The 12,000-nt window shown below is 41.7% G+C and overlaps 1 protein-coding gene across 1 annotated transcript; it reads right to left on the bottom strand.

Annotated features, from left to right (window-relative positions):
* Positions 1-394: 394 nt before the first annotated feature.
* Positions 395-4,221, bottom strand: ticam1 (TIR domain containing adaptor molecule 1). Its single transcript, XM_068340857.1, has 2 exons — positions 3,995-4,221; positions 395-3,832 (listed from the first exon to the last, which is right to left on the bottom strand). The coding sequence occupies exon 2, from the start codon at positions 3,693-3,695 to the stop codon at positions 1,899-1,901; it is 1,797 nt and encodes a 598-aa protein (XP_068196958.1). The 5' UTR covers positions 3,696-3,832; positions 3,995-4,221; the 3' UTR covers positions 395-1,898.
* Between the last annotated feature and the right edge of the window lie 7,779 nt (positions 4,222-12,000).

Here is a 12,000-nt window from a genome sequence, read left to right as displayed (position 1 = left end):
TCACATTCTTCTTCTTCTTCTTCTTTAGAGCAACTATTATAGCAACTAAAACAGATATGTCAGATACACTCACTATAAAAGTATATAATATGCCTGCTATTTATTTTTTGAATGACATTCTGTATTTTTACTTATCTTTTATGAAATGTTTAGAACGGCTTATTAGATCTGATTATTCACTGCAGCAGAATCAGTAGAGAATATCACATTCGGTCTATTTGTAAGAAAGACATTCAAAAATGTATGTTTTTTTAAATTATATTTCTTTAAAAACTTACAGATGAAAATATTATATGTGTATGTTATATATTAATAATAACACGTAGAGATTACTGATTGAAATTCTATTATCTACTTCATTATCAAGACGAGAAATATGATGATGATGATGATGATGATGATGATGATGATACTGGTTCCTGGGCTGGCTACACTAAATCACATCAGTTCATATGTCCTTTATTTCAACTTCAAGCATATTTTGTGGGACCATTGAGTGTTTCACTGAAGGTTTTTTTTAATACTTTTTCTGCAGCTACTCAAGCACAGAACTGGAATATTACTTTTTTCATTCATTAAAGGCGTATAATGTAGTTATGGAATAGATGGAAACCAAGGACATGTTTTTTTTGCACAAAAGGACATCATGCGTCATTCTCTGTGTGGATAAAATAATTAACTAACTGTGCCACGATGAAAAGTGATCACCTTGGTTTGCTTTGCAGTATAAGATCCAGACGGATATTCATGAAAGCCAGTTGAAGGGTTGTCAATGTACCAGATAAGAACTTATTTCACTTTCCATAATACAGTATTGCAATTAGATCGATCAGCAAGGAAGTGGGTGGGACAAAGAAGAACAAGATCAAGACAAAGGGGTGGCTCCATCTATCCATTTCCCATTAATTCCGTTTATTTAAAATTGCTAGAATCACAATGTCTTTCATTTTTATGATGCACAACTTTGAGTGTTTGGCATTGCTGGAAATATGTGTTTTCGGTCAAGGTTTTCGAGCCTTAAAACTATTTTAAAGAATTTCCAAGTATACACACACACACACACACACACACACACACACACACACACACACACACACACACACACACACACACACACACACACACACACACACACACACACACACACACACACACACACACAATAAAAAATTCACAGATACAAACAATAAAATATGAAAAGGAACATAATTTGATGTAATTCAAGTGTTTTTTAAGGAAGTTCATGTCACTGTTTTTCTCCTTTGCAGTCTGAACAGTTAAGCGACCCCTCTCAGAGTTAGGGTTTTGTTAGGTTCACAAGATATAAGAAACATGTGCCTATACAAAAAAAACCCAAAACAATCTTTAAAACAGTTAAATAATTTAGTGGCAAGTAGTATTCTATCCAACTAAGAACTTGCTGCTTGCTATCCTTCTTATAAAAGAATACTAGAAACTTTGTTAATGTAAACTGAGCTTTACTTTTTACTATTATGACACCAAATTGGATAATTTTTCTGTCAAAAGACCTATGCAACATCTCTGCACTCTGCATTCCAGGAGATGAACAATGGAGACAAACTAGGTGTAATGAGGAACCTGTAGAAATGTTGCTCATTTTGTTCCTGAAGTGAGTTCATATGGTTCATGAGATCAGGGAGCACATACCACGCATCGGTCATTAGGTGGCAGTCTTCTGCTAAATATTCACCCCACTGCTTCTCAAGTGACATAACATTAAATAGCTCTTGTGATGATTTGAATTCCCCCCAACAGGTTTGAAAACAATTTACAATATGTGCAAGTATTTTTAGTGTTCAGGCCTTGACGCATTGTCTCTATGAACAAACCGACTTCAGGACATGTCAGTATACTCTCCTCCAATACGCTATTTTTTTTTAACTCTGCTCCTCCTCTTTACAAACTGAATCTTCTTTGTTTTCACCTCCTCCCAAATCCACCGTCATCTGAGAGTCATTGCCAATCATAATGTACTTGGCGTTCTCGATGTGAATGTTTGGGAGGTGTTTCCACCAAGGCCTGCCGTCCTCACCTTCCTGTTCCGATGGTTCGCCTGGACCAAGAAGAAGTTTCTGTGTCATTAAAAGCATGAGGTTCTCCTTCTCCAACAACTGAGCTGTTTCGGACTCTTTAATCAGCTGATTTCTGCGCTGCTGTAATCGCTCCTGCCTTCGTATCTGAAGTTTCATTCTTTGCTCCTCAGCCCAAATTTTCTTTTGACTTTTAATCCTTGGCAGAGACATACACTTTTGTACTCTCCTCTCAAAGTTCCCGTTCTCTACCAGAGGAACTAACGTGCTCAAAACCAAGGGGATGCTGTTCCTGGGCATGCAGTTCTCCCGTGGCAGGAGCGGGATGACGGTGTTGTATTTGTGTTTCTTGTTCAGAGAGTTGACGAGGGCCGAGTCCGTCTCCATGTTCAGCATGCGGGTGTTGAAGTTGCGGGTGAGCAGCAGCAGAGTGAAGGCGGTGTTGTTGATAGCGTCCTCCATGCACCTCAGGGTGCTCTTTCCAGGGATGGCAAAGTCATTGGAGAAAGTCGCACCTGGATAACCGATGACCGTTTCCAGTCTTTCCCTCAGGATCTCAGCCATGTCAGAGTCTTCTGGTGCATGCAGGATAACAAATGAATAAAATATTTCCTCCTCTTCTTCTTCCCCACTATCGTCAGCGTCATTTGCAACATGCTTCTTTTGTGCCGTGTTTGTTGCGGCAGGCAGTGCAAAATTCAATACTGTCGTTGTTCTTGAGGTTTGGGTTGGAGAGATAAGACTGTCTAACTTAATGCTCTCTGCGGCGAATGTTTCCTCCATCCTCGAGTGTTTCCTTTCATTGAACAAAGGAGGATGATTGGATTTAAACTGATGCTGCTCACATGTGTGGGGATGTGGAGGTGTATTTCTGGCTTTACATCCAACAGCGGAAGAGTTTGGATGGGATTTATCCGATGCTTCTGGAGTTCTTCTGCCGTCTTGAAACGATGCTGCTGGGGGCGTACTTATCTCTAAATGAGTCGGGTATGAGAGCTTCGAGGACCTGGCCTCCAGGAAGCTGGGCAGACTGCAAGCGCTCTCTGAAAGATCCTGGGACGAAGTCACTTTCAAAGTCGGACTTCCTTCATAAAGGTTGCTGTGAAGATCAAGGTTAGACCCCAACTTGAGATCCATGGAAGAGTGCATCCACTCCACAAACTCAGGCCCACAGGTGACCTCAGCTTCCTCTCGGAGTCTATAATACTCTAAATTCTCATCCGCGCTCCATTTATGAGTATCGCTGGAAAGAGCTCTCATATAGGCCAAATTTCTCAGCAGGGGATTACACAACCTTTGTTCCGACAAGACTCTGAAGATACGAGCCAAAGTCACTGAATTTTCCCATGTGAACTCTTGGAAATGACCACAGTGAACAGCAAAATCCTCTAAATTACCATCACTCATCTGACACTTTTCGGCCAGATGCTTTGCCACATAGTTATCCTTGATTGTATGGAGTTTGCTGAGACCCTGCGCTTGCCTCCGCAGGACTATCAAACACAAGGCATGTATGATATTATCCTCAGGTGACTCCCTCAGTTGGAATGTCAGGCTTAGCAGACGTTCATGAGGTGTTTGAACCAGTATTTCAAAGACATCTTTGAGTCCCACCCTCTCATTTTCTTGCACTCTCTGACTCATGTTGAGTTTTATTTGCTACTTAATCTCCAGCCAACAACAGACGATAGAATCACGTGTGATGTTCCGACATATTGTTCATCATTTCTTTAAAGGGTGACTCCAGGGAGGGCTGCAGAAGTTTATAGACATTCTTGCTTCTGTACAGAGATTAAAATCAATGAGCATCAGAAGAACAGAAGTTCAATAGTCTGCTTGAATGTTCACAACGCAACACGAGGATACTTTAGAGATTTGACTTTATTGTCCCACTACTCTACACATATTACACTAAAATAAAATACTTAGGGAGGATTACTCACCAGTGTGGAGTCATTACCCTAAAATGAATCAGCGTGCTTGTAAGTCAAAACACGGAAGTAGCCCAAATGCCTTTTGGCCACATCAGGTTGAAGGGCAAAAAAACCACTCTGCTGACAACAGGAAGTTCCCACACGCCTTTCAGACTGATCAGAAGACACCAGTGAATGTAGTGAGTCTTACGTTAAGTAGTGAGTCTTAACACTAACTTAACTTGTGGCACAAAGTTCACCGGTTATCATGCGTGAGTTAGATACAGGCCTCTGCCTGAATGAATAATAGGATGATGTCACAGAAAAAGAAAGAGAGCCCACGAGGGACAAAAGAGAGAAGCAGGAAGAAGCACTCAAGGAGTTCTCCTCACGGATGAGTCAGATGAGAGACGTCTATGTAATGCAAATGTCTTTCTTCATGTGTAAATGGCGACACTTCTGCATCCTGAAATTCCTCACAACAAATTTGCAAAAGACGAAATTAAATAGATCGATTGAACATCATGGCGAGTGTCAGAGCCTTTAGCTCCTCGTGAACCAGAGGTGAAGCGGAGAGAATTATGGCTTTCCTCCCTTTCTGCTGAGAGGCAAGTGTATTTTAGTCCGTGGAGTAAACCTCTAACCCTATATTTACCAGGGGTGGGGTCACAGCCGGCGGAGTGCAAGCCAACATCAAATCCCTCAATGCAGCGCAGACAGAGAGCCTCTCTGTTCTTAGCATTGGGTAATATACTTGTTGTGTGTCGACTTCTGAAGGATGACAGTGAGTCTGTAAGATGTGTGGTAGCGTTGGTATGCATCTGTGCCTTTATAGAATACGTACAGTAAGCGGTTAAGTCATATAGCACATGCCACAAGACCGTAGGCCCGTTGGTTTAAGCCTAACCGTCCAGAGGCAACAGAGCAGCGACCTAAATACGGGACTGAAAATGTGGCTGGTTGAGTTTTTTGGGAACTTTTTTTTTATTCCAGACTTTCTTTTATTATAATTAATACAAGAGTATAAGAGTAAATATTTATTAGTGTTTGTGATTATCTGACAAAGAAAGGAGCCTGGCAGCATTTGGGTTCCACTTCCTGTATCCACCATCACCACAAACATGGTGTTAGGTAGCTGAAGGGGTCCAGTCTGACAAAAGACAATATATTATGTTTTGCTGGGTTCAGCCCCGAGGCCCCTGTTCTAATAACACCAGCTTTATAGCTACCTTATTGCAGCTACATTTAGAAGTATTTTCTGGTTAGCTTTTAAACAAATCTTTGTGTTGGTTGAGGAAATCCTTAAGTCACTTTTGCATTGATTTGAAGCCAGCTTTCAGTCCTGATATGAAGGCATTCTTTGGGAAGCTGCTAGTTTTCAGGAGTCAGCATATTTAGTCAACAAGCCAAAGGACATCGAAGGTAAAACTAAAAAAAAAAATTCTCAAAAAATATGTTTTCACTAAATCTGTTAATACAGTTTTGTACCCTAAACTGTGATGGTGGCATCCTTATAGCTGTCATTAAATCTGAGAAAAACTTCCACTGGACACAAACGTAGATTTTATTTTTTTGTGCAGGAGGCATGGCCTCATTGTTATCAATGAAAGTACAACCACATTTCATTGAGAGCTTCAACAAAAAAAAAGTGACAGCACGCTAACGTTACCTGAATCAGCTGGTTCAAAAGTTTTTAATCCAACATGGACAGGAGGTTAGCATTTTAGTGAAGGGAAATTTGGAGCTCTCTGCAGTAATTTTCATACTTCACCTCTCATCATCGTTCTAACACGAAAAGTTTTAGTTTGGATTACATCATTTCAACATGGGGGTGGGGGTGAGGGGGGTGGGAGGCTTGAAATAAATGAAAGAAGATCTGACCCCTCCCTAGTAACCTTTGTTCTGTCCCTAACAAGATATGATATATGCACATGATTTTTCTTGAACACTCACACACTACACACTCTTGTGTACCACTGAAACACATGTGTGTGCGAGCACGCACGCACGCACGCACACACACACACACACACACACACACACACACACACACACACACACACAAAGAAAGAGAGAGATGAAAATGCTCACACAAACACACTTGTACACACAGCCTCGGGATCGTCCTCTGTCAGTTACGTAACGGGCTGCCAGACGTCCATCTTTATTGAGGTCAGTTCTTTCAACAAGAGACAGGCTCTCCCAGCAGCTGTGTGAGTCAGCCTGCCGGTAAATTTGCCTTCACCTTCTGGCAAAAGCATATAGTAAGATGTTCTGTCACTTCCTGGCTTCGTGCGGCTTTAGCGACAAATGTATTCTGACCTTTTGCTTGTTTACTGGCTTGAATATTACCTTGTTTCCACACAAACAAATGAAACTTTCTGCATGTGTTTTATGGACATAAACTGACCGCACAGATGTGTGTGTCTGTCTTTGAGAGTGTGGTTTCTGGCCGTGGGAGAGAGCCTTAGGGAGAGACGGAGGGGTCACGTATAAGAGGCTTTCGGGCAGACGAGTGAAAAGGAGGCCCTTTCTTGGACAGAGACTACGGATTAGGATGAAAGACGTATGAGTGGGGGGATGCTCCCTCTCTCCCTTTTTATCTATCTCACACGCTTGCTGCATCGCTCGCCCACATTCTGCATTATGTTTATTTAAAATGAGCAAAATACGAAGCCGGGCGCGGTGGAAGATGCGCAGATGGAGATACAAAGCCAAAAAGATAAGATGACGAGATAGAGAGGGAGCTAAATACGGAGGGAGACAGACCTTTGCTGATCGATGGCCTCTTTAGAATTCAGTCTGAGAGAGGCCACGCATCGCGCTGCTCCTTTCCCAGCCACCTGATTCGTCACACATGCTAAGAGAATTTAACACACCCGCTTCTGGCAGCCACATATATGCTCAACACACATGTACATGTGAAGACACAGACAGGAGGCTGTGTGCCCACAGTTTGGCCCCTGAATGAACCACCTGCACCGAAGCCTCCGCTTCACCCAGCAGGGGAAGTTTGCACTTTCCTGCACAGTTTTCCTGAAAACAAATATTCAACAGTGCATAAGTCATCCGTAATACGGATTGCTGCAGCTTTTGCAGTCTGCATAGTCCAACTGAGTCCAGGAGGTGTATCAGAAAGAACAAAAATAACCCTGGTTATCACACCGAGAGGAATTTGTGTTGTTGACAAAGCGCTACAACAGATCTGAGTCAATATGACAGTTAACTAGCATTAAATCAGGAGCAAAGGTAAATGAAGCGGGCCTGCGGACACGACAAGGGAGCGCAGTGTGGATGGGAAGATGTGTGTACTGTACCACACCGAACCATGCTTGGTTGAGCATGTAGGCCATGCCAACAACAATGCATAATACAGCCTCTGGTGATGGGACACACACACACACACACACACACTCACACAGACACGCACAAAACACACACACTCGCTTCACATATACAGACACGCACCCACAGACATACACTCACACAAGCGCACACGCAAACTCACACGCATGCACAAACATCGACGGCGATGGGGCATGGAGCAGTTTATGCTCATATCAAGACAAAGTCTTTAATCAGTGTGACAGCAAGGGCACTCGCCCCAAAGGAATAGCTAACTCCTGCCTCGCAAAAGCACATCCACAATAAATCAGGCGTATTTGCATTTGCAAGAGAGGGGGAGAGAACATTTGATATTTAACATCATTAATATGCTAAATGTATGACTGTGATTTGTTCCAGTTCAATGTCCAGAGTAGCATGTCCAAGAGTGGCATGATAACCGTAAGGAGAAATGTGCACGAATCAAGGCTCCGTGTATAATCCTCTCAGTTTGATAGATTGTTAAAAGGCAATTTACATATGGCTTTTAAATTAGAACAGCCACCAGTTTTATTTCTCAAAATAATAGAAAAAGACACATTTTAAATGTCTTTTATTTATTTCTTTGCAGCTTAAGTACGTACTTAACCTTAGATTCAATTAATTTATATTTACCCTGTTGTAATATTTTTCCTTTAATTCCTTGGTGATATATATTTATTTGCCTTTGGTAGGAAGAAGAAAAGGTTGATGCGCCTCTCACAACGTCCTGTTAAATAATAATCTACAGCCAGAAAAAAAAGAAAACAGTGATTCTGGCTGAGTTCTGAGAAGTAACATCCTGAAAAATCACCATTTGCTAAATTTACTCTTTAATATAGATTACATGTCTCTCCCTCTTCCTGACGAGAGACCACCCCCCGCCCCTATTCCAACACACATACACACACACACACACACACACACACATACACACACACGGAGCGGAGCATGTCACATACCATATGATTATCGAAATATTAATTAAGTTCAACAAAATATTTTGCAATGTGTCAAAGCTGAGGATTTATGAGCTCATGCTGTTCGTAGTGTGAAATAGGCACTTCGTCAAGGTCAGGTCTGTTTGGTCTGTTTACCAATGAAGTAGATGTTTGGTTCTGATAGACAGATGAGCCGATAAACTAAATATCTAACGAAATAAGACACACTGACTTACAAGTTTTGCAGTTTTGCAGGTGGCCAGGAAACTACACTAGGATTCTTGTATTGTAACTGATTTATTTTCCTCCTCTTCCTCTCTTTGTAGCATAAACCACACTTTGCATTGTCCATGGCAGCAGCTGCTTGCTAATGTAAACTTTATCTGCAGCCACATTCTAGCCCAATGGCTAATAATAAGCATTCTAAATGTACTTTACACTCGATATCCCGCCTGACAGTGTCTCTGCTCCGTTATATCTCACACCTAAAGTCACATGTCAGAAACTCTGTTTGCATCCTTGTGTAGCTGCCGTTCAGCGAACTGACTCATAGCTCTGCCTGATGATACCCGATAAACATTTCTGACATGATGGACCTTCTTCGACCCTCCAATAGCCAGTCTGGATCAGTGGATCTGCATCCCTTCCAAATGACCACTGCACAACTAACATTGTCGGATGAAGCAGAAATTCACGCTGCTTCTATAATGAATCTAAAATTGGGTCAAAAATGGCCTCGATTCATGCAGTTCATATCGCGTTTAACAATTTTTTTGCTCTGCTGTGGTTTTAACTTGATGTATTGCGTTGATTTGAATCGGTACGTGAAGGATGGAACTCAGAGAGAAAGGTTGCTTCAGATTCAGAATTTTTAAATATCTGAGAAGAAAAGTAGAAAAGAGGTGAATGGAGCAAAAGAGGAGAGGGGAGGTCTTTACAGCATCTGTGTAGATGAACAGAAATAAAGAATAAATGGACTCAGTCTGGTTGTAATTGATATTAGAATAACTGCCCATCCAAAAGTCAGTGCCCAATCCCCCATTTCACTTTTGTCTATCTCCAAACCTTGCGGATGCTCTCCTCGTGTAGCAGATGCACAGAACCAAAGGATGTGAGGCATGAAAGCAATGGGAAAGTCATTACATATTCCAACCCCCCTCCGTTCACCATAATCACCACAATTAGCAGACATCTGCAGTGACTCCAAAGCTGAGAATGTATTCAGGCAATCAGAGCAGCTTCACAAACAACACTGACTGCAGCCCCCTCTGTGATGAGCCTCCTCCTGAAGGGAAGCATTCCATTAGAAACTCAGTGATTAATTGAGATCGAGAATTTGCTCCTGGCATCAAGCAAGAATGAATCCCGACAGGAGGCATCGACGATGGCGGAGCCGTGTGCAGGGTTGGTTGCGATGGTGTTGGCGGGGACTGCGCCATGGCGTTGATGATACGAGATAAGATGTTCACACTGGTTCGCAATTAGCTGTGCGAGAACAATACAGCCATACAAAGAGTTTCTGACCCATCAAATAAACAAAACCTGCATGTGTCTAATGATAATCCACATTTTATAGGTCCTTATGTTTGGAGGCAAGAATTGGAGGCAGTTGTGGTGATCACAATTGGTAGAAGTCCCCTGGACTCATTTGGAAATACTTGATTTCTGTGTTTGTTGGACATGCTGTTGTTACTTTAGCTTGAAAACAATTGTGTGTAACTTTTTTTAATGACAGGATTAATTTGACAGTTTGAAAAATATGCTTCTTGCTCAGTGTCAGATGAAAAGATTGATATCTCTCTTATCTTTCTATCTGGGTTAATGTGAAGTAGAATACAGCTGTTTAGTTATAGCATAGCATAAGTTTGTAAAGTTATCATAGCTATAACTAATGTTGAACCACTCCTAATTTGTTAATAATTTACAAATTGAAGACAGAAGTACAACATTCAGTAAAATGACAAAACAACTAAATACACAAGAAATTTTCACAAGATATTTCAAAGAAATTATAAAAAGAAAGACAACAGTTGGTTGGCCGCAAATCTGGATTTTGGTACAAAGTTTAGACACTGGGACAAATTGATATCAAGATGTTTTTGGGGTTTCACTGGCCTGGATCCCAAAGTTAAATCCAGAAGTGGTTTTAAATTCAGATGGAGGATTGACTAACAGACTAACCCTAGGGAAATAATGAAGCTTTGAGATTGGAAGAATTTTGAATTAGAAACAAAAGTTTCTTGAGAACCAGACGAATTAGAGATAATTACAAAAGAAGAGATTAAACCAGAAAAGTCTGCAGAGAGCCACAACGTTCTGACTGAAACACATAAACGGAGCACCAAGAGAACTATTTCCACACCGAACAGAAAGGAATCAATCCTGAAGGCATTCAATCCAAATGGGAGAAGACTTACACAAAGAAACAGCAGGACGAACCTCACAGCCAGTCAAATTCTTCCAGACTTTGGCTGGAAGAATCTGTTTTTTTTGGTTTTTTTGTTTTTTGTAGGGGGGGGGGGGGGGGTTATGACAAAATAGAAATATATTCAATCAGCAGTTCGGCTCTACCCGTCGATATTGCTCTGGTGCTCGCTGTCTTTTATCCTCTTTCCATTTTTAAAAGAAAGGTTTGGTTGTAAAAAAAAAAAAATTGAACTATAAGTATAAAACTTGTGGTTTTTATACTTGTATACTTATTGGATTATTTATGTTTAGTATTTGTAGGAATTGCTGTCTTTAGACTTTCTGTACAAATTGATAACAAAAGTTGTATATTCATAAACTACCTAGAAGGTATGCAACACCCATCCATCCATTCATCCATCCATCCATCCATCCATCCATCCATCCATCCATCCATCCATCCATCCATTCATTGATTTTCTTCTTCGTGTTCCATAATTCAGGTTAACCAAGATTTCTCAGACATTCCTTTCTCCGCAGTTTTCCCAGTTTCTTCATGCAGATCCTGAGGCGTTCCCAGTCTAAATGAGATAAAGAATCCATCCAGTGGGTTCTGGGTCTATCCTGAGGTCTACCCCCAGTGGAACAAGCCTGGAAAACCTCAAAATAGAGACACCCAAGCAGTATCCTAAGCAGACGCCCAAACCTCTTCTCATGGCTCCCTCACTTCCCACATCCCAGATTTGGGGTGGACATGTATAAAACTGAATGTAAAATAAGGCGGCAAGGTGGCGCAGTGGGTAGCGCTGTCGCCTCACAGCTAGAAGGTTCTGGGTTCCAGTCCTTTCTGTGCAGAGTTTGCATGTTCTCCCCGTGTCTGCGTGGGTTCTTTCCAGGTTCTCCGGCTTCCACCCACCTCCAAAAACACGCACTTCAGGTGAACTGATCCATCTAAATTGCCTGTAGGTGTGAATGTGTGTGTGTGAGTGGCCGTTTGTTTTACATGTGGCTTTGCAGTGCACCGGCGTCACACTCGGGGTTGTCCCCTCTCTCTGACCCATAAATCAGCTGGGATAGTCTCTAGAAATGAATGAATGAATGAATGAATGGATGGATGAATGAATGAATGAATAAGAAACAGTGTCTGAACCTGTTGTAGAAAAGGAACGCAGGCGTGAAGAACTGCTTGGCTTAACGTGGGAGCTGAACGATGAGGAAGCTGGCACAGATGCAGCTCCACCAAACAATCACCAGCTAAGGAGGAAATAAACATTCTGGTCCTGGGAGGGAACCCCACCTCCTAGAAACACCCGACTGCAGAACCTT

Source organism: Antennarius striatus, chromosome 18, assembly GCF_040054535.1.
Source record: "Antennarius striatus isolate MH-2024 chromosome 18, ASM4005453v1, whole genome shotgun sequence".
In the NCBI taxonomy this organism is placed as follows: Eukaryota; Metazoa; Chordata; class Actinopteri; order Lophiiformes; family Antennariidae; genus Antennarius; species Antennarius striatus.
This window is presented reverse-complemented; position numbering and strand designations above follow the sequence as displayed.

Bases quoted from the DNA above. Each gene is read 5' to 3' on its own strand.
- ticam1 (XM_068340857.1), bottom strand. From the start codon at position 3,695: ATGAGTCAGAGAGTGCAAGAAAATGAGAGGGTGGGACTCAAAGATGTC.